This window comes from Aethalodelphis obliquidens, unplaced genomic scaffold, assembly GCF_003676395.1.
Source record: "Aethalodelphis obliquidens isolate GAN/ISIS:26980383/991018 unplaced genomic scaffold, ASM367639v1 scaffold18, whole genome shotgun sequence".
NCBI classification, from domain to species: Eukaryota; Metazoa; Chordata; class Mammalia; order Artiodactyla; family Delphinidae; genus Aethalodelphis; species Aethalodelphis obliquidens.
Genome location: NW_020837962.1, coordinates 10,001,054 through 10,023,062, shown reverse-complemented (window position 1 = coordinate 10,023,062; position 22,009 = coordinate 10,001,054). Strand labels below are relative to the sequence as shown.

The window sequence follows — 22,009 nt, the reverse complement described above, 5'->3', positions numbered from 1 at the left end:
TTACCAGCCCCTTTGTGACCCAGTTCAGATGATACTTCTCTTAGGAGGCCCTCCCTGATCCTTCCTTCAGAGCACCAAATGCCTATCCCTTGGACCTATCCAGGAGGCTTGGTTCTGTGTTTTGTGTGCTTTGTCTGATCCCTACCAGATATGGGCTCTGCAGCAAGGATGGCTTTCATCCCTCTGGGCCCCTAGTTGATTCATTCCTCCCCATCTCCTTCCCTCCCATCAATCCACCCATGCACCCATCCATCTATCCATCCACATATCCATCCATCCATCCACCTGTCCAATAAATGAGAGTTGGGGACAGCTTCTGCATGCCTGACACGTGTATGTGTATCTGGGGGAGGGGGCACAGGTGGCTGCTGAAGTCTGGGGATGGGAATAATGGTCCCAGAGTTCTCACCTGTCAAAGCCAGACACCAGGAGACAGTGACCATCACACACCCAGACAATGCGGGCTCCACGGGCCCCCTCAGGCCCTGGGCCTTCCTGTTGAGATACAGTACATGAGGCCCAGCTGGGACCCCCGCCAGGTCTGAGGGCCGCCCCCAGCCCCTCCTGCTCACCTGCAGGGGCTCAGGGCTACCCCGGGGCTCGTAGATCCGCAAGTGCCCATCCTTGCAGACAGTGGCCAGCTGCCGCCCATCAGGACTCCAGGCCAGGCCAAAGATCTGGGGGCAGGTGGGGATGTGAGAAGCAGCCTCTTGCCGTATGGCTGGGCGCCTGCCCCCAATGCTGTCCTACCTGATCCCGGTGGCCCTGCAGCCTCAGCCGCTCTGCTCCAGCCTTAAGGTCCCAGATCCGAATGGTAAGGTCATAGGAAGAGGAGGCCAGCACGTCAGCTGCCAGCGGGTGGAAGCGCAGAGAATAGATCTTCTCCGTGTGGCCTGGAGGCGAGGCATGGGGTGACACTGAGCCCCTCAGGAGCCACCGCCCACCCCCCAGCCCCCACCCAGGCCCCCCTGACCTGTGAGCACGGCCTCAGGCATGGTGAGCACCTCCTCAAGGCCCTCTGGGGGCACCCGCCACAGTCGGATCCTGGCATCCTCCCCAGCTGCAGAGAGCACAGGCTCATCACTGCTGACCCAAGGCCCCCCTTCTCTGTTCCCATTGAGGACCCTGGGACCCTCCCTCAAGCCCAGTGCCCAGCCTCCTTACCCACAGCGAGGTGGTGGGGATCAAAGGGGTCCCAGGCCAGATCGGTCACGGCTGCCCCATTCTGCAGCGTGGGCAGTGCTGTGTCGGGCAGACGGCCGGGCTTCCGCAGCTGTGGGAGGTGCCCCCACCCCGAGGCCCATCAGTAACGTGCAGGAGAGTCCGGTCCCCAGGGCTGCAGGGCAAGCAGCATGCCTGGGCCCACACCCTCTGCAGCTGATGATGCACCACCAGGTGGCCCAAGCTCTCTGCCTCAGCCACCTTGCGCTCTGAGCCCCAAGTGCCAAGCCCCGGAAAGTGAGGGAGGCAGCATGGAGTGGTGGAAAGAGCTCAGGCTTGGGGCTCAGGTGGCCTGGGTTCAATTCTCAGCTCCACCACTTACACAGCGTGTGACCCGGCAGGTCACTAAGCCTCTCTGTGCCTCACTGCTTTCATCTGTAAAATAGGGATAAGAGTAGCACCCCCCCCACACCGCATGGGATGCTGGGCACTTGGTTTGTGCTTAGAGAATGTGAGCTGGTGTGGGCACCTGACGCCCTCAGCATCCTGCAGGGACATGGGGACAGCACGGCAGGGTGGGGCCCCTCACCTCGAGCACGGCCACCTGCCCACCACTGCTGAGCAGGGGCATGGCCACACGCTGCCAGTTGGCACAGAAGCCGTCGCTCTCGCCAGGCGTGGTGAGGTTGAGCCCCTTGAGGTTGGTGATGTGGCTGTCTCGGTGCAGGACGGTGCCCTGAGCGTGCCGGAACTTGGAACTGGGGCCTGGCGGGCAGCAGGGACATGGAGCCATGTGAGGTGAGGGTGCCCTGCCTGCCCTGCGCTGTCCTGCAGGAGGACCCGGGCCAGTCCTGAGTCCGGGCTGCCTGCTCCCCTCAGCAAAGGACCGTGCAGGTTGTGTGCCCAGATTTCTGCCAGTCCAGCCAACACAACTCGCCCAGAACGAGACTCGAGGGATCTCGGAACGTTTAGGCCACCCTCTTACAGGTGAGACTCTCTTCATCCCGCAAAGAAGTGACTCCTCCAGGAGGGGAGGCGGGACTGTGGGGGGAGGCAGGACTGGGGTGCAGAGGAGGGTGGTTGGGGTGGGGGTGGACAGGGCTCCCATGGTAGGGGGTTAGCCCCGCACTGAGGCACTTACCCAGCAGGCTTTGCAGGGACCTCTGGCTGGGGCTGGTGCTGATGCCGCTGGTGCTGGAGAGCGAGGGCCCCAGGCTGGAGGGCGTGGAGGGTGAGGTCAGCCAGCTGGGAGGGGAGGAGAAGCCCTCCTGGGAGAAAAGCTCCGGTCAGCCAGCAGCCCCGTCAGGCGGGTGGTCAGCCAAAGAGAGAGGAGATGCCGGGGTCATCACTTTGGGACACTGGGGTAGGCAGGAAGCCCCACCGTGGGATGTGGGGTGGGGACGCAATCGCTGATGGGCAGGAGGTAACATGGGGTGAGCTGAGCATTAGCATGTGGGACAGCAGGTAGCAGCTGCTGCTCCTGGGAAGGTGGGCCCAGAATGGTCAAGATCTTTCAAGAGGGTCTTCCCTGGTGGCACAGTGGTTAAGAATCTGCCTGCCAATGCAGGGAACACGGGTTCGAGCCCCTGGTCTGGGAAGATCCCACATGCCACGGAGCAACTAAGCCCGTGCACCACAACTACTGAGCCTGCGCTCTAGAGCCTGCGAACCACAACTACTGAAACCCGTGTGCCACACTGCTGAAGCCCATGCAACCTAGAGCCCGTGCTCCGCAGCAAGAGAAGCCACCGCAATGAGAAGCCCCTGTACCACAACGAAGAGTAGCCCCCACTAGCCGCAACTAGAGAAAGCCTGCGCACAGCAATGGAAGACTCAACGCAGCCAATAAATAAATAAATAAATAAATAAATAAATAAATTAAAAAAAAAAAAGATCTTTCAAGAGAAACTAGAAATCCAGATTTTATATGAAAGTCTCACTTTCTAGGCATTTGCTCAATTTTGAGAACACGGAGGTTCTTCATTTATGCTTCTTGTGTTTCTGAGACCATCGGGCAGGCCACACACTCCTGCCCTGACCTGGGGCCCCTGCTGCAGCATTGCAACGGGGAAGCCAGGTGGGCTACGCTGATACTCACGCTGGGGTCCGCATCACCCACAGGTGTCTCTGTAGGCTGGGCCTCTTCCGGGGTGGGCTCTGCAGGGGGTACCAGATGGGAAGTGAAGCTGGGGTGGGGTCGGCAGGCTGGGTGGAGGCTGACCCTCTGCACCTGTGGGTAGAGGCCGGCAGGTGAGGCAGGAGGGCTTGGGGTGGGGATAGGGGACACCAGGCAGCTGAGTTAGTGCACAGGTGGACCACGTGCCACGGACGCGGCTGCTGCCGGTGGTGCAGGCCAGGAGCAGTCAGCCAGGCCTTGGCCTTACCTGCTGGTTGCTACCAGCCCACCAGGCATGGGGGTCGGAGGCGGGCACACAGCCTGCAGTGTCCGGGAACAGGTCCTCGTGGAACTCCACAGCCTGGTGGCACACAAGCACACAGGCAGTGAGGTCAAGTCCCCCAGGCTCCCCCAGGCCCTCCCAGTCCCTCACGCAGGACCCCCTCACCTTGCGGGGCACGTGGTAGCTGATGGGCACGACGGCTGTGTCGCTCAGCTGCAGGACGCGAAGCACCTCGCAGCCCATGACGGCCAGTGCTCGCCGGGGCACGAGGGCCACCCCCTGCAGCACGCTCTCCAGGAGGCACTGGGTCACTATCAGGGACACCGTGGAGGACAGTCAAAGTGGGTCGGGGAGGGGAGGGGGCACAGGGCGGGGAGCAGGGCTTACCTGGGCTCAGTGCCGGCTGCTCAGGGGCCACCTCATAGCAGTACAGCTGACTGTCGCCCTGAAACGATCCCCACCCGAGCGCTGCTCGCTGACTCTAGCTCCAGCCACCCCGTCCCTCCCCAAGGACGGAGTCACAGAGCCACAGCCAACGTCTACAGGGCGCTGATGTGCGCTGGGCGCTGAGCTGAGCCCTTGGTAGACTCTGCCTCGCCTGTTCATCATCATGGAGCACGAATGAGCACCAGGGGTATACGTTCAGTAGGACAAAGTGTCTGGTGTGTGCTGACTCTGCTCTATTCTCAGCCTTGGATTCACGAAGCTGACATTCTAGGGAGTGATCCCGACTGCATGGAATGGAGACTTGGAGCCCCATGTGCCTGGAGCCCCTGGCAGGGGTGGAGTCTGGGCAGCACTGTTCTAGCTCCTCCTTTCTGGGGTGAATAGCATCCTGCACTCCCTACTCTCCCAGGTGGCTGGCCAGGTCAAACATTGGGGCCAAGTCTGGCGAGTGAGGGCACCAGCCAACATGGGTGGGGGCTTGAGCTTCTCCTCACCTTTCCCGCCAGGACCAGGAGCCTGGAGTCTGGATCCAGCAGGGGCATCAGAGACCTGGGGGAGAGACGGCCTGTCATAGGGATACAGCCAGTCATTGTGGCCAAGGGGCAGGGGAAAGGCTGACAGCATCGTGACTCTAGATCGGGGCTTAGGCCAAGCACAACAGTGGCCAGGAGTGATGCAGCCCCTCCAGTTGCATCCAGCCTGGTCCCCAGGGACCCTCTACCTCCTCTCCCTGCGCTCCCGACATGCTGAGCACATCCTCACGTCCCAGCCTTTCTTTCCCAGGTCCTCCGTCTGCCCAACTGCTTCACCCCAGGACTGTGCTGGGCCTGGGCACAGGGGAGCTGCCCCCTCTTTCTGCACCTCAGCCATGAACTCTTCCCATGCTCAGCAGCTCCAAGAAGCCCCCCGACATACATTCTGTCCCTGGTCTCACCTCCAACAGCCTAAACACCAGGCCCGGGAAGGTGAGAGGGGTGCTGGAGCTGGGGACCCCCTCCATCTCCACCCGGCACAGTTGGCCTGGGTGCTCCAGGACCCAGGCTTAGGGACCCTCTCCTCAGTCACCCCTGCTCCTGGGCTTTGATGCTGTCCTAGAGACTCAGAACTCCCCTAGGCACCATCTCTGAGCCCCAGTGCCCAAGCCTGAGCCAGGGGCCAGGAGCAGGGGCTCCTTCCTGCCGTGCTTCCCTGGCCTCCCTGTTCTCTGTCCCCCAGGTGGGGCCCTGGTGCGGGGGCAGAGGCTGGAAGCCCCCAGAGCCCCTGCTGCTCTGTGTTGCCTGTCTCGGCCAACAGCCTGTTGTTCTCCAGAGATTTACCACTCCCCTTCCCCTCCCAGGCCCTGCAGGGCCCCTTTGCAGCCCCTAGCCCTGACTGCTGTTTTCCAGGCCCAGAGTCTCCTGGACGTGGGGCACCCAGGAGAACTCAGACTGGTGTCTTCATCTGTTTCTGTTTCCTGCTCCTGGTTTTCTGGTCCTGCTCTCACCTGGGGACCCATGGGCCTGGACCCCCACCTCAACGCTGACACTCATCCTCAAATGGAACCCCGTCCTCCTCACTGTGGTCCCAGCAGTCAGAGGTCGTCCAGCTGTGGCAGCTGCCTCCATCCCTCACCCAGGCAACAAACGGTCCAGCCCACCCCCTCCCCTGCCCAGCCAGCTGCCCACCACCCCTCCCCACCCTGCTGGAAGGGAGCCACAGAGTGGACTGGGAAGCTGGGTGGGTCCCTGGGTGGCTCCATAGCTTCCTGGAGTGCCTTGGGCTGGTCACCTGTGAGTAACACAGCCTCTAATTACCTTGAGCCCAGCAGGGTGAGCTGGGCTCAGAACTGCCCTCTTGACCTGGTCTGATCACTGCCTGCTGTGGGGGAGAGGGGGGCAGGGGGACAACGTGGTCATGTGACCTCAGGTGTCCCCCACATTGACGCTGGATCCAGTGGGGCCACACCTAAGTCCCTTCAGCAGTTCTAACAGGACTTTCACTCACCCACTAGTTCATCCACAATCATTCACTCCCTTGGTGAGCTGGTCTGCGCCTGGCCCTCAGCTGGGCTGGCAGGTGTGACCTAAGGTGAGTGCAGCAGACCCCACCTCTGGCCTCAAAAGCTCACAGCCTGGGTGAGAGGCAGACAGAATTCCACAGACAAACGCGTGAAGGAAAAGTTCTCTGAGGACACACAGCAGGGAGCAGAAGGGCCTGACTCTGACTGGCCACAGGGGAGTGGGCATTCTTTATGACCCAAAGTTTAAGAGAGATCAACCACGTCAAGGGGAGAGAGTTCCAGGCAGAAAGGGCAGCATATGCAAAGGCACTGTGGCAGGCGGGTGCACAGCCTGTTTGCGGAACAGGGAGTAGAATGACATGGCTGGTGGTCTGGGCAGTAAGGGTGAGGGGCTAGGCTCAGGATGGGGTGGGTAGAGGCCACACAGAGCAGGGCCTAGTACATCAGGAGGAGGGTTCTGCCTCCCTCCATCGGATGAGCAATAGAGAAGCAAATGACACATCTTAAGTGAAGAGGGAGAGGATGAGATTTGTGCTGAGCAGAAGTCACCATGTGGAGATAGGCAGGAGGAAGGAAAACAAGAGTCTGAGAGCAAGTATGCTGGGCAGGGACTCTCATCACCCTGCTGCTGCCTTGGCAAGAAATGGGGAATCGGCCTGCAGTTTCCACCCTGGCATCAATGGCTCACCTATGCTCTAAACCAACCTCTTTAAGAGGCTTGACCTGGCACCCCTGTGCCCCTGCCCCATCAGGCCCAGCTGGCTGGCCCAATGACTCAGGTGCTAGGGCTGCAGGGGCAGGAAGTCAAGGAGGGCAGGGCTGGCTTCTCTGACAGGTCAGGCCAGTCTTCTTCGCCTCAGGCAGAGCTACCTGAGAAGCTCCGTCAGGCGGGAGCATCCTACCCACCACAGCACAGGCCAAGAAATGGGGTCATGGCACCCAGCCCCAAGAGTTGGCCAACAGCTGGCACGGGCCTGACCCCAGGCCTTGTAAAGAGAGCCAAGCCAGGTCTGGGTCTGGAATGCAGAACCAAGCCCCAGCCTGGCATAGGGCCAGAGGGTGGGAAAGCTGGCATGGGCATCTCTCCTGCTGCCATGGCAATGGGGGAGGGCTGGCATCTGGGCCTGCCACTGGGAAAGGCTTTGACCCAGATCTAGGGGTCTCCTCAAGACTCAAAGCCACAGAAGGTCTAGAGCCCAGACCTGCCACCTACCCCTGAGCCCAAGTCCCAGAAGATGCAGAACCATGGTGGTATCAAGTGGATCACGTGGGGGAAGGGTTACCCCCTGATACTCCCATCAGCTTTCCCAATATTGCTGCAAATAACACAGGAAGTACCGCGGTGAGCCTGCCAAGAAATACAGTTTCAAGAACCCTCCTCTGGTTCTCCCTGCCAGCCCATCTCTCCCACTCAGACCCACCACCTAAACATCCTGGCATTGGCACTGGTCCAAAGAAGAACAGGTCCCCAGTTCTTGTCAGGCTGGGCAGTGGGGACCCCCTTGAACCAAACCCTGCCCCCCACTCCCTTGCTCCCTTAGAACCAGGTTCTAAGGCAGGTGGTGCCTTGAAGCCAAATGAGGACAGGATGGACATACTGGGGAGGGGGGCCTCCTGGAAGCTGTCCTTGAACCTCCGGGTGGACAGGAGCATGGCCTGTGTGAGTCCTAGGCTTAGGATTGGGGCAGGGGATGGATCCTTTAGGCAGGTGGGATCTCACTATCAGCAAGAAATGGCCACAGAGGCGAGAAGATTCAGGACCTGTCAGGAAGTCCTGTTCCTGGAGGAGAGTCAGGCTGGGGTCTCCTGAGGGCCTTAGGGGACACAGGGCCCAAGGGCAGAGGCATAGGGACAGTCTGAGCTGACCGCAAACTCAAATGCTTCAGGAAACTGAAGGAGTGCAGCAGCCTGGTGTGAGACAACTAGGCTTGGTGGGGACTGGGGCCACCTGTGAGTCTGGGCCTTGGTCACAGGGGGCAGCTGCTGCCCAGCCTTGGCCGAGAGTTCCCACTCAAGGCAAGCTGGGAAGTCCCATTTTAATGTGAAACTACTGGATTTTTCAATGTTGGCAATGGCTTCAAATTTTTAAAAAGTCCCACAGGAGCCAAATGAAGCACACCTGAGGGCCTGCACTGGCCTAGGAACGGACGTTTAGAGGTGTGCAAGGCACACTCCACAGCCACATATAACAACAAAAGCATGGGGTGGAGACCTCTGCCCATCCTGAAAGGGGGCCGTGTTGGGGAGAGGTCCTGAGGAGGCGAAGAGCTGAGAAGAAAAGTCTGGGAGGTAACCGTTGCACCTGGACCCTGCTTAGCCCTGTTAGAGACTGGACACGGAGGCTATCCTGCCTTCTGGAGGTGATCCAGTCCTTCAAACACCATGCAACCCCCCCACCCCTGCAAGTTGGTGTGGCCCAGCCTGCTGGGATAAGCCTTCAGCCCCCCCCCCCCCCAGATTTGAGCTGGCCCAGCCAAGCCCTGACTGTGGGCTGGGCTGGACGGGGTGGCGGGTGTCCTGGAGCCGGCTGTAAGTTAGGAGCTGAGCTGGGTCCCCAAAGGCTCTGAGGCATGACTCTGACCACAAGTGCAGAGGGGGAGGAGGGCAGAGTGTTTTCCTGGAATCCTCCAAGGCAGGGGATTTTTCTGGACTAGCCCAGCCCCTGGCACCCACCCCTTCTGCCCCATTAAGGGCCACTGTCAGCAGCACCCAGGCCCCACCTACTGACAGCGAGGCCCAACCTCACATTTCAGCCCAGCACCCCCCAGCACATTCTGGCCTTGAAGCTGCCGGTAACTGTGGGTAGTCTATCATGTCCCCTTCCTGGGTGTTGCTCCCTTCATCTAAGACATGAGGAAAGTGGTCCAGAGGTGCTCACAGCAAAACGACCCCAGGACTCAGATTTGGCATTAGAGGTTGTACTTATGAGGCTCTCAGAAGGGATCTGTGTGTGTGGCCTAGCCAGGAGTTTCTGAAATTGGGATTAGCTACCAACAACAACACGGAAAGATTTCACATAAAAAATCCAGATTTCCAGTTTCTTCTGTAAAACCTGAAGCTCTGGCAGACTGGGACAGGTCATAGCTACTGAGTCTCCCCTCCCCAGGTCTCCACAGGCTCTGGGGTCCATTCCTCGAGTTTTTATCACCTGCCTGCTATGTCACAGGCATCCAGGTTTGGGATGCTTGGTCTCACTCATTATTCGTTCGCTTCTTCACAGGGAAAAAGGGATCTGCCAGGGTCATATTACAAACTAGTGGCAGACCAGACTGGACCGCAGGACTCCTGACTCCCGACGGAGCCAAGCAAGGTCTCTCTTGCCCGCCTGGTCGGGAGTTGGCGGGGTGAGGACCTGGCTTCTTGGCCGAATGACCCTTTCAGCAGAGGAGAGGCGGGTCTCCGTCGGCCCCACCTCGGCCAATAGGGAACAGCCACACCCCCCGCCCATGGCGGCCACGCCCCCAGACTCTTAAGACTGAACCCGCCTCCCGCGAGCCGACTCCGCAGCCCAAGCCTTGGGGCGGGGAGACGCGGACGCGGCTGCCTCGGCATCTCAAGACCTCAGGACCCAGGACCCCTCCGGCCTCCGGGCCAGGAAGCACTGAGGCCGCGGCCCGTCCCGCCCGGCTCCCGCCGCCGCCGCCGCCGCTGCCGCCCGGTGAGTGTCTACCGGGCTGGGGGGCTGCGGGCGGGAACAGGGGACGGGCTGTGCACACGCGCCGATCACGCGCGCGGACCCCCCCGACCTCCGCCGCGCGCACATGCACTCAGGGCGGGCACGCGGCCCCCAGTCCTGCACGATCAACTGGATCAACTCGGGGACGCACGGCGGGCGGGCACCGTGCGCCCCCGGCCCGCCCCCTTATCTGGCAGTCCTCGGGCTCCGACAGCTCCACGGCCGGGGTGCGCGCACGCGCGAGTACGCGGCTCACCGGCCCGCGAGGCTGCAAGCAGACAAAATAAACACCCCCTCCCTCCTCCCACGGCTGGGCCCTCCGGCATGACCAGTTTTATGAAACAAACCCCTTTGAGGGGATGGCCAAGCCAGAGTCTTGGGTTACTTTTACCTCCTGGAGTGACACTGGTTCTGGGCATGAATACCCCTAACCCCTGTCCCCCTGTGCAGATCGACGGCCTGGGGTCCGTCCTGAGGGCTCTGTCACTCAGGGCAGAGCAAGGGGCCCACAGGCATGCAGCCCTGGAAATGGGGTACAGACCTTGGCTGACTGGGTTGTACTCCAGGTATCAGGGTGCCCCATCTCTGCCCCTGCCAGGGAAGGGGCTTTGCTCAGGCTGTGAACCCAATGGCCTGGAGCCAGCCTAGTCTTTTGTGTCCCTGGGCTGGCAGCACTGCAGCCTGAGGGCTGCTGAGGTCCCCTGTGGTCACTGGCAGGCCAGCTGATTAGTGCCAGCCATTCTGCCTCACCCCCATTTGTTAACGATTACCACACCAGGGTAGCTGACTACCTCTCCCGCTGGGGCCAAGGGCTGGAGTGTGAAAGGTGGGAAGGAGGAAGTGACCCTGAGGGTCCCTCTGCTTGCCTTCTGCACCAAGGACAGGTGAGGCTCTGGGGCGTGGCACCAGGACCCAGAGCCCCCTCCCCAGACCAAGAGCTTCTAGGGCTGGGGGACTGAACTAAATCTCAAGGTCCCTTCCCACTAGGCTGGACTTTGGGCGTTGGGGGCAAAGAGGGGTGGCTGGGTGGGTGACCTCCAAGTGGGGTCAGCAGGCCCAGCTGTTGGCAAGGCCCAACAGGGCTAAGGCAGGCAGTGTGGGGGATGGGAGAGTAGTCCCCTGAGTTTGCTGTCTTCTCCCAGGGGAATCAGCCCCTGGAGCTTCTGTAAACAGAGTGTCAGAGGCAGGAAGAGGGCTCTGGTAATGAGCAGCCCAGCTGGATTCCCTCCAGACCATTATCTGGCCTCTCCTGGGCCCAGGGAGGGAGGATGAGCACACGCGTGCCAGGCTGGGGGCCCGGGCACTGCCTGTCCCCACCTCCCCTGGCCTCATGTTTCAGTGAAACAACTACCTGGGACCAGTGAGCAGGTGGGGGCTGGTGTCCCAGGGTATTTGCTGGAATGGCACCACTCTCTCCAGACCCTGGACATGGAGGAGGAGGGGTTCAACATGAGAAGCCCCTCAGACAGTGCCCAGACCAGTGCTCTCGCCAGGCAGTCCCCTCTGGCAAACACCCCCAGGGAGATGCCCTGGGCAGGGGATGCATCCAGCTCCTGGCTCCCATTCCTGACACCTCCACTACAGTCCTGGGTGAGCTAGGACAAGTCCCAGGTAAAGAGTTGAGTCCTTGTGGGGGCTTTTAAGTGGGTAGCAGTTCCTGGGATCAGGACAGCAGGGTCTCAGCTGGGCCCTGGAGGCAGCTCCCACCTCATTAGGCCAGCCAGCCAGTTCCCCTGGTGGCCAGAGAGAAGGCTGGGTGAGCCTCTGCCCACAGAAGCATCCCTGACCACTGGCAGGCCCTGAGCTCATGGGAAGGACAGCAATGCCACTTAACAGGGTTAGTGATCCCTCCCGGAGCCCCCCTCAGAGTCCCCTCCCTGGGCCAGGGAGCCCAAGGCTCCGCACTGCCAAGAAAACCAGCTCCCCTCACTGCTGTGGAATTTGAGAGTTCTTGGAGAAGGGGGAGGGCGTGTGTGTGCGTGTGTGTCCCAAAGCACAGCCCAGTGGGCGTGTGTCTGGCGTGGGCATGTGTCTGCGCGCGCGTGACCAGAGCAGGGCTGTGTTTGGGGGCGGGCAGGGGTGTGCTGAGGGTGGGCGGGGGCTCAGCCTTCTTCCTTTTATCAGTTTCCACATTCCAGAGTCAGCCGGATTGCTTTCCCTCAGCTGGCTGGGCCGCCTGGCCGGCCAGACCCGCCGGCCTCCCCCGCTTTTCCTCATTCCACCCTCCCTGGGTATGAGGAGGCTGGAGCAGACTCCCTTGGGCCACCTTAGGATTGGGGGGTGGGAACAGGCGAGGGGCCAGTTCTTCTCCAAGGTGGGGAAGGGCCCCAACCCACCTCCTCCCAGGGAACGCAATAAGGCTCTTACATTCCTCAGAGGCTGCCTGAGAGATTTAATTAAGGAGGAAGGAGAGAGCTAGCCTGCACTGAGAAGAGGCTGAGGCTGGGATGGCCACTGGGGCCCCCCTGGCCCTGGGCCTGGGTGGGCAGCAGTGAGAGGTGAGAGGCAGACTTGTGGCTCCCCTAATCAACCCCACCTGCCCACCGATCATCTCACAGGCCCCAGGAAGGGCCTCCTTTGCTGCAGGGTAACCGAGACCCTGGGCATGATGGAATGAGAAGGGCAAGACCCCTCTGGGGCTACCTCCTTCTCAGACCCTGTCTAGGCCCCAGACAGCCTGGGCCCAGCCGGCTTGGGGCTGGTGGCCTCCCTTGGTGACTAAGGTCTTCCTCTGGTAAATTCAGGTTTAATTGCAGAGTTAGGGCCTTAGTTGACGGGTGCTTGGCCCTGGGTGGGGACAGGGCAGTGAGCAAGCCCCATGTCTGAGCCCAGCCCCAGTGGCATCACAACTGCACGTGCTGACGGTGGCATCTGGACCAGCCCATTTCAAGTTGGGCCGCAGCCACCACATAGCTCCTGGGGCAGCAGGTGTCCTCTTCCAGCAGAGTGGCACCTCTGCTGAGAAGGCATGTCCTGCCACCCTGAGGGCTCACTTGAGCCAGGGACTGGCCTTAGTCACTGGTCTCCCTGCCCTGGGCTGACAGGTCTAGCAGCTGCCAAGTCACCCACAGTGCCACAGAAGACACCCACCTGGGGCCAGGCAGCTCCTGCCATGGAGTGGGGAAGGGGGAGGAGGTCTAGCTCCTGCTCTTCTGGTGCTGCCAGCTGGCCATACCTGCTCAGGGATCTAGACTCTTCCCTGGACAGGGAGACGGGCTGACGTACAGACTATCCCCCTTGGCAACATTCTGCCCCAGGATCTGAGGCCTGGCTATACAGGAGACCCACCCAAGCAGCTTCGCTAAAACACAACTCTGCCTGGGTCTCACCCCAGAAATTCTTATTTAATTGGCCGGGGGAGGGTGTGGTGTGAGCATTAGGAACTTTCTAAAGCTTCTTGGTGATTTTGATGTGCAGCTGGAGTTGAGAAGTCCTATAGGTGGGAGACGGAAGGGAAGCCCGGATGAGTTCATGGTGTGGAGTGTCAGGACTTACCCATAGCGTGAGTAGAACCCGCTGGGGGTGGTGATGGAGTAAGTAAAGCAGAGACGCCAAGACTGGTGGGTACCCCCACCACCAAAGGGCAGGGCTTAATCAAAAGGCAGGGCTAGGACCACCCCCCAAGAGGGCTATCTCCGAGGAACCTGAGGCTCAGCCCCCTCGGCCCCTTCCATGAGGGCCCAGGATAGAGACCCCAACCTGCTGGGCCAAGGGCTGCTTCTCCCCAGGGATGGGGAGAATGGTGGACCCAGCCCGGGCCTGGAGCCTCCTCAGACACGTCAGCGAAACTGGAGCCAACTGTCCTGGCTGCCGGCATGGTCCCGCCTGCCTGGGGGGTTGGCAGACTCCTGGGCTGGGCTGCTGCCAGGCCTGGCCGGCAGTGCTTCACCCTGGCAGGCCGGCACTGGGAGCCAGAGGCCCAGAGCCGTGGGGTCAGATCTGCAGCTCCAGACCCCTGTACCCACTCCGCAGTATTGCGTACGGAAAGGGACGTGTGCCTGCTTCTGTTTGCCCATTCCTGTTCCCCACTGGCCAGGCACAGGAGATGCTCCAGCCTGAGGTCTCATGTGGTCACCCGAAGGCCCGGGGTTCCACTCACTTGCCAGTCCCTGCCTGATCCAGGGCCTATGAGTGGGTGCCTCCAGGTGTCCCACACTTGGGGGTGGGTGGGGACACTCTGGGTCCCCCTGAGAGCTGAAATGATGATGTCGTTACTCACTGAGCCCCTCCTTCTGCTCCCCCTCCTCCCCCATCACATGCTGAACTGCCGGCCAAAGGACAGCTCACTTCCCCCCACCCCCTTCTAGAACTAAAGGCACCTTCCTCCCACCTCCCAGGCTGTTCTCTCTAGCTTCTCCTGTTTTTCCACGCCTGAGGATGGAGCGCAGCCTTTGCGTAGAGGCCTTACCCTGAGCCCAGGGGGCCTCCTGTCTGTGCCTAAATCTGCGTGAAGCCCCTCTCACACCATGGCATCCTCACCCCATGCATGCGGAGGGCAAGACTCAGGTTTTATGGGTGACACCCTCACTAGGTAGTGTTTACTGACCACCTAGAATGTCCTCCAAATACAAACTAAACAAGCCCTGAGACTCAGGCGCTGTACCCAGCCTCCCCCACTTCACAGATGGGAACTGAGGCTAAGGGCTGTGGCCAGGCTATCATGCAGCCAGGGTGCAAATGCAGGCAGTCAGACCCCAAAGCCCCATCCCAGCACTGTCCCCTAGAGGGCCCTTGTGGTGGGGCCAGGCCAAGGCGAGTCCAAGTGGAGGGGAGGCCCTGGACACTCTGCCCTCCTGCCTCCACTCCCCCCCCCTCTCAAATCCCAGGGCTACCTCCAGAACTCTCCCCACACCCTTTGCAGAGGGAAAGGGCCCACCTCCCTGCATCGAGTCAGCAGATCAGATATCAAAGCCCAGGCCCCTGGTCCTTCAGGGCTGCTGAAATTGCAAGGGCCAGGGCAGCCATGACCCCAACGAGACACTCCCACCCCCAATGCACACACACACCAGCATGCACCCAGACAGGCGGAATCGCTCCCAGAACTTGTTAAAAGAACTTCCCCATTTAAAACAAACAGAACAACACAGAACCACAACACGTGCTCAGAACAACTCCAGAAAGTGAAGCAGGGCTGCTAAGAAAAAAAGCCCACAGGTGAGAAAGGATCTGGGAAGCTATTTAGGGTCAGAGCTGGTCTCCTGCTGCCGTGTCACCGGCCCCCTCCAGTCAGTCAGTGCCCTCTGGGTCCCCTCTGGGGGCTCTCTGATCTGTTCTTGGTGGCAGAGCCCCCTGGAGCTGACAGCCCACAGCTTGCCATTTTCCCAAGCCCCAGTGCCAGCTCATTGCTGGACAGGTGGAATGGGGCTCAGGCAGAGGCACTCATCCCTGCATCCTGTGGACTGGAAGCAGGGTAGCTGCTGCCTACTGGGGTCTCCCCAGCCCAGAATGCCAGCTGCTCTTGTTCTGACCCAACGCCCACTCTCCATCAGCTTACCCAGATTGCCTCTGTGGCCAGACAGACCCCCGGTGTTCCTGCCTCCTTCCCCCATGATGACTTTACTGATTAAAGGGCCAGCAGACTACAGGTGAAGCTCAGAGCCCATGCTGGTCCCCTCATCAATGCAGAATGGGAAACACCCCCCAGTAAGCATCCCAGGCCCCTAAGGACCACATACCTGGCTCCTCGGAGCTAAGTGCTCCCAATCCTGGGAGGTGTCCATTCTGGAATGCCCAGGTGGACAATGAGGAAACTGAGAGAAAGCTGCTGTCTGTGGCCTCACAGTTCGGGTGCCCCTGGCCCAGGGCTGCCTGACTGGAGTGTGAGCTTTTAACTGTGATCTTTTATAAGGCTCAGGGGAGCTGAAGCTGTAGGGGTGGCCAGGCTGGCCAAGTGTAAGGTCCCCTCCCACCCCAGAGCCTGGCTGTGCCCTTCCTGACCTTGCCTGCCACCCCCACCCCCACCAGGAGGGTTAACTCAGGGGTAGGCAGCTCACCCCCCAGGTGCATGAGGGGGTGGGGGTTGCTCACAGCCCACATCTGGAGGCCAGGCCATACCCGCCGCCTTCTGAGTCAGGGAGGGTGGAGCGGGTCCCCACAGGGAAGGAGGCCAGGTGTGGCACACACAGCCCCCTGGGAATGGCGCCGGCAGGGCTGGGGGCACACGAGGCCTCCCGGGTTCTGGCTGAGGTTCATCTGAGGCTGAGTGCAAGATGCTCCTCTGCCATTCACTCAGCAAAAGATGGGCTCTGGGATACAGGGAGCAAAAACAGGGCCTCCCCTCAGGGAGGGTACAGCAGAATCTAGAGAGCAGAGCAGGCAGCACTGGCTGGGGTCAGGGAAGGCCTCCCTAGCTGGCCTCTGAAGGGCAGTCATCAGTGTTAACTAGTGAGGGGCAGAGGAGACCCTGCAGGTGAGCAGGGCCTAGGCAGGCCCAACCTGATGATGGGCTTTTAGTCAGAGCTGGCCCAACACCATAGTGGCCTCCTGGGGACCACCTGCCCCTCCTCCGCCTCACGTTCCAGGAGCCCACATCCTTGGGGAGGGGCAGCCCGATCCACGGCATTGGGCAGAACATGGGCTGCGTAGGGGGCCACGCTACCTGTGTGGCTGGATGGCTGGCCAGCGTGGGGGAAGGGGAGGCTGAGCCCCAGCACAAAAGGCCCTTGTGAGAGTAGGAGGCACCTGGAGGGGAGGCATGCCGGCCTCTCGGGGACTTTAGGGAACCACAGTGTGGGGACCCGCTGCTGGGGTGGCCTCCGGGCTGCCCGCAGGAGCCTGAGTGAAGGGGGGCCCATGCTGTGGCCCTATCCTGTCTCAGGCAGTTCCAGCTACGAGTGGGAGCCTGGTGCGGCTGGGGGAGCCACCCCCACCTGGGCAGGACTGGGCCCCACATCAGGAGGGCAGGCCCAGCCACACCTGGATGTGGTTAAGGACCTGGGCTCTGGCTCAGATATTCCGGGAGTGCAAAAGCAGCAAGTCACTGCACCTCCAGGAGCCTCTTCTCCTGTCATCTGGGAGTGAGGAGAACAGCTTCCACCTGGAGTGGCTGCTGGGGGACTAAACGAGAAGACTGTAGACGTTCAGTGCTGCGGGCACGTGGGAGGGGCTGCTGCTCCTCTTGCTCAGGGCTTGGCCTAGAGTTGATTCCCAAGAAACGATAGAGGATATGATCTGCGAAGCGTTTCCAGGCTTGACACTGCCTCCGGGGCCACCACACAACCAACGTCCCCCAACCTGAGACCTGGGTCAGCCCAGGGAGGCTGGGGGCCCCTCACCTCTAGTTCTTTCATCGTGGCTCAGAGATGGGGGATCTGAAGACCAAGGTTCCCTGCCTCCCCCCTTCCCACAGCAGGGACACCTGCCAAGGGCTCCAGCCCTCCTCTGCCTCCCCGGGGAACTCTCCTGCTGGCCATGTCCTAGGCAGGTCTGACTTCACAAGTGGAAAAACACCAATCCCAGAGTTTCCCCGTGAAGTCTTCCTGCTGTGGTCTCTCCTCATTCAGAGGACTCAGAGTGCGGCGGCAGCGGCCAGTGGCCCAGGGCAGGCAGTTTCTCTACTTACATGCTCGGCCGCCTGCCTGCCTGGTCTCTCCCAGATGCTTGCGGGAGGGGCTGCCGCTCCAGAACCCACCATTCTCCTTCCTTCGCTGTCCACCTCAGCAGAGATTTTTGGGGTGGTTTAGGGGGAGGGCACAGAGTCTGATGTTTTTTGACCACGTGTTCTCTCTGAGCCACAGAGAGGCCAAAGGGCTGGAGTTAAGGAGAAGGGGGTTATTTGTGGTCACTGAGTGTTTGGGGGCCAGGCCCCCCTCTGTGTGCATCAGCCCACCGAACCCTGGTGTCAGCGCAGGAAGTAGCAACTGATATCATAACAAGGTCATGTGATTGCTCAAAGTCACATAGCGAAGAAGTGACAGGGCAGGGACAGGAACCCAGCCAGGGCACTAGGGACCTGACTCATAACTACTGTATGCTGTTGGGTTTGGGGGCGGGGAGTGGAGAAGGGGGCTGGGAATTCCCTTCCCGGTCCTTCCTGGAGTGGCTGTCCCCTGGGGCCCCTGACTCAGGGTCTCCCGCTTTCCTCTCTGCTCCCAGGGACCAGAAGATGCGCTCCAAGACACCCCCGCCCCTGTTGCTGCCGCTGCTGCTGCTGCTGCCGGTCCTGGAGCCCAGGGTGCGGGGTTGCCCATCCGGCTGCCAGTGCAACCAGCCACAGACAGTCTTCTGCACCGCCCGCCAGGGGACCACCGTGCCTCTCGACGTGCCGCCCGACACGGTGGGCCTGTACATCTTTGAGAATGGCATCACCACACTCGACGCGGGCAGCTTTGCCGGCCTGCCGGGCCTGCAGCTCCTGGACCTGTCACAGAACCAGATTGCCAGCCTGCCTGGTGGGGTCTTCCAGCCACTGGTCAACCTCAGCAACCTGGACCTGACTGCCAATAGGCTTCGGGAAATCACCAACGAGACCTTCCGTGGCCTGCGGCGCCTGGAGCGCCTCTACCTGGGCAAGAACCGCATCCACCACATCCAGCCCGGCGCCTTTGACGCGCTCGACCACCTACTGGAGCTCAAACTGCAGGACAATGAGCTGCGGGCGCTGCCCCCGCTGCACCTGCCACGCTTGCTGCTGCTTGACCTCAGCCACAACAGCCTCCCAGCCCTGGAGCCTGGCATCCTGGACACCGCCAACGTGGAGGCGCTGCGGCTGGCCGGCCTGGGGCTGCAGCGGCTGGACGAGGGGCTCTTTGGCCGCCTGCGCAACCTCCACGACCTGGACGTGGCCGACAACCAGCTGGAGCTCGCGCCGCCCGCCATCCGGGGCCTGCGGGGCCTGACGCGCCTGCGGCTGGCAGGCAACACCCGCATTGCCCAGCTGCGGCCCGAGGACCTGGCCGGCCTGGCAGCCCTGCAGGAGCTAGACCTGAGCAACCTGAGCCTGCAGGCCCTGCCGCACGAGCTCTCGGTCCTCTTCCCCCGCCTGCGGCTCCTGGCAGCTGCCCGCAACCCCTTCAACTGCGTGTGCCCCCTGAGCTGGTTCGGCCCCTGGGTGCGGGAGAGCCGTGTGGCGCTGGCCAGCCCCGAGGAGACACGCTGCCACTTTCCACCCAAGAATGCCGGCCGGCTGCTCCTGGACCTTGACTACGCTGACTTTGGCTGCCCGGCCACCACCACCACGGCCACGGTGCCCACCATGAGGCCCACGGTGTGGGCGCCCACAGCCCCACCTTCCAGCATGGCTCCCACCTGGCTCAGCCCCACGGAGCCAACCACTGAGGCCCTGAGCCGACTGCCCCCTGCCCCGCCCACCATGGGTCCTGCCCCCCAGCCCCAGGACTGCCCGGCATCCATCTGCCTCAGTGGGGGCACCTGCCACCTGGGGGCGCGGGGCCACCTGGAGTGCCTGTGTCCTGAGGGCTTCACGGGCCTGTACTGTGAGAGCCGGGTGAGGCCAGGGCCGAGGCCCAGCCCTGCCCCGGCCACCATGCAGCCACCCCAGCCCCTGCCCCTTGGCATTGAGCCCGCTAGCCCCACCTCCCTGCGGGTGGGACTGCAGCGCTACCTGCAGGGCAGCACCGTGCAGCTCAGGAGCCTCCGCCTCACCTACCGCAACCTGTCGGGTCCCGACAAACGGCCGGTGACACTGCGGCTGCCGGCCTCACTCGCAGAGTACACGGTCACCCAGCTGCGGCCCAACGCCACCTACTCCATCTGCGTCCGGCCCCTGGGGGCCGGGAGGGTGCCTGAGAGCGAGGAGGCCTGTGGGGAGGCCCGCACGCCCCCGGCAGTCCGCTCCAACCACGCCCCAGTCACCCAGGCCCGAGAGGGCAACCTGCCACTCCTGATTGCGCCCGCCCTGGCCGCCGTGCTCCTGGCCGTGCTGGCTGCTGTGGGGGCGGCCTTCTGTGTGCGGCGGGGGCGGGCCGCGGCAGCTGTGGCTCAGGGCAAAGGGCAAGTGGGGCCAGGGGCCGGGCCCCTGGAGCTGGAGGGGGTGAAGGCCCCCTTGGAGCCAGGCCCCAAGGCGACTGAGGGTGGTGGGGAGGTCCCGCCTGCTGGGTCTGAGTGTGAGGTGCCGCTCATGGGCTACTCGGGGCCCGGCCCCCAGGGGTCCCTCCCAGCTAAGCCCTACATCTAAGCCTGCGAGTGATGGACGGTCGGGGCCAGGCTCTCGGCCCCACTGGGACTGGCCAGGGCCCTCCTGCTGCCAGATCAAGGAAGTTCTCAGATCTGTACGATGAGGACATGTCAGGACCAGGGCTGTGTGACCACAGCAAGTCCCTGCCCGTCTCTGGACCTTGGTCTCCTCATCTGTAAGAAGCTGGGACCCAGGTGATAACCTCTAAGGTCCCCCCACCCCCCGCCCGAGTGCCTAGAGGATGGCGTCAGCCCCGTCTTCTGCAACATGCAACCTCTGGGGTGGGGTGGGCCCTGCCGTGTGCTGGTAACACAGGCCCGGGCTGCCAAGCCCCCCACCCCAAGGAGACTCTGGGGGCCAGTGAAGGAAGCCCCCAGAAAAGAGAGCAGAGGGAGAGTGGGACTGGGGATGGGGTGGGTGAGACTGCCTCAGCCCCAGAAAGTGAAGGAACAAAAGAAACTGGAAAGAAAGATGCTTTAGGAACAAGTTTTGCTTTTGTTTTTTAAAATATATTTATAAAAGATCCTTTCCCATTTATTCTGGGAAAATGTTTTTCAAACTCAGAGACAAGGACTTTGGTTTTTGTAAGACAAATGATGATATGAAAGCCTTTTGTAAGAAAAATAAAAGATGAAAAGAAACAAGCATGTTTCTCAGGCATGGCCCCAGGGTATCTGGGCTGGACTAAGGGAGGGTGGGGGCTCACAGGGTCAGCCTAAAGGGACAGCCCTCTCTGTGGGGAAGCTGGGGCCAGGGACCCCTCTCCCCAGCAGGCACCAGGCCCTAGTCAGCATGCCCTAGGCTGTCCTGCCCCGGGTTGTGTCTGCTCAGTCCGCTCGACTGAGGTGCCTGGACCAGCTTCCCAGTGAGACTGGGAACCAGGAGGGAGCTGGGATAGGAAAGGGGCCACTTCAACCTCCGGGTAGAGGAACGGTTAGGGCAGCCTTACCCTTCCCAGGCCCAGTCTTCTGCCAGCAGGAGCTGCAGGGCTCCTGGGAGAGGCTGGGGAGACGCTCATGGCAGACGCAGGCCAAGATGACCCCCAAGGGTCCCTCCTCAGAGATGGGTCTGATGAGCAGTTCACCGCCTGCCTTCCTCTGTGGAGGAGGTGCCTTGAGCCATGTCCTGCCAGGCCCTCATGGATGGTCCTGGACCAGATGGCACACACGGCCCAGCCCTTCCTGCAGTCCTGTGGCCCCTCTGCATGGGCTCAGGCTGCAAGACCTTGCTCCCAGCCTCCTGCTCTAGCTACAGAGAAAGGGCCTTGGTAGAGAAGCAGCACAGATCCTGAATGGCAGGAGCTCTTTGCTGGGTGAGGAGGCAGGGACTGAGCCAGGGCTGTTAGGGGCAGGTGGCCCTGTGATGCCCCTTTACTCTCTGCACTTGAGTAAAGTACCCAGGCTTTCCAGAAACCCCGGAAGTGGGAGTGTTTTCCAGGAAGCCACAGGCCAAGGTGGGGGCAGGGCCCCCAGGGATGCTATGCACAGCCCTGGCCTGGACCAGGTGCTGGGAGCTTAGGAACAGTGACAGACACATGCGCCCAGCACCTTTTCCTATTACCCTGTGGCACAAAGGGAGGTGCCCTGGAGCCAGAGAGGCCCTGCAAAGGCTAGAGTGAGCCTCCCTGCGGCCCCATGCCCATCTCCCTGCATGGGTCATGGCCCCTGGCCCCCAGCCTCACCCTGGCGGGAAGGAGGCAGCCCAGCCAGGCCTGGGGAGCAGGCCCTGCGGTTCTGGGCGTTGATGTCAGTGCAGAGTCAGGCCCGGCCACACGAGGCTCTGGATTCAATTATCGGCTGCTGAGGGTTCTGGCATGAGAAGGGAGGAGGTGGGCCATGGTGGGCAGAGAGTGGTGGCAGCGGGCCTGGGTGGGGCCCCTTCTTCCTGAGGCAGCGGAGGCAGCAGCCCAGGTGGATTTCCTATGGGCCTGGGTCCCATTAGGGGAATGGCTCTGGCGAGGCCTGCCCTCCCCTTCGGCGGCCCCGTCAAAGGGGCCATTGTGGGTCTATGGGCTGCTGCTAAACACAGTGGCTGCTGAATGAATGTTTTCGCTGCAAAGCTAAACCTGGCTAGTGGGGCCGCAGGGGCGGGGTGAGTGGTGGGGCCCACAGAAAGGGGCCTGAGCGCTCACGCCAGCCCTCCCAGAAAAGGTCTTCGGGCATCCCATCAGATGAGGGGCCGGGGGACGAAGA

General features: G+C 61.6%; 2 protein-coding genes across 3 annotated transcripts in view; one reads left to right on the top strand and one right to left on the bottom strand.

Annotated features, from left to right (window-relative positions):
* The window catches only part of CORO7 (coronin 7), a 57,849-nt gene that overhangs the window by 4,035 nt on the left and 31,805 nt on the right, over positions 1–22,009 (bottom strand). The window contains exons 10-21 of one of the 2 annotated variants that reach the window (XM_027117541.1): positions 4,502–4,556; positions 3,948–4,005; positions 3,726–3,871; positions 3,546–3,638; positions 3,260–3,391; positions 2,303–2,429; positions 1,751–1,926; positions 1,165–1,273; positions 974–1,060; positions 751–893; positions 573–677; positions 410–495 (exon numbers count right to left, since the gene is read on the bottom strand). In XM_027117541.1, coding sequence (XP_026973342.1) covers positions 410–495; positions 573–677; positions 751–893; positions 974–1,060; positions 1,165–1,273; positions 1,751–1,926; positions 2,303–2,429; positions 3,260–3,391; positions 3,546–3,638; positions 3,726–3,871; positions 3,948–4,005; positions 4,502–4,556 — 1,317 coding nt within the window. Of the gene's footprint in view, positions 1–409; positions 496–572; positions 678–750; positions 894–973; positions 1,061–1,164; positions 1,274–1,750; positions 1,927–2,302; positions 2,430–3,259; positions 3,392–3,545; positions 3,639–3,725; positions 3,872–3,947; positions 4,006–4,501; positions 4,573–22,009 lie in introns of both variants that reach the window. The other variant, XM_027117542.1, reaches the window with a different exon arrangement.
* VASN (vasorin) lies at positions 9,513–20,462 on the top strand. The gene is made up of 2 exons (XM_027117543.1): positions 9,513–9,664; positions 17,777–20,462. Exon 2 carries the CDS (start codon positions 17,787–17,789, stop codon positions 19,815–19,817), a length of 2,031 nt encoding a protein of 676 aa, XP_026973344.1. The 5' UTR covers positions 9,513–9,664; positions 17,777–17,786; the 3' UTR covers positions 19,818–20,462.

Excerpts from the sequence above, each read along its gene's own strand:
- VASN (XM_027117543.1), top strand. The coding sequence starts at position 17,787 with ATGCGCTCCAAGACACCCCCGCCCCTGTTGCTGCCGCTGCTGCTGCTG.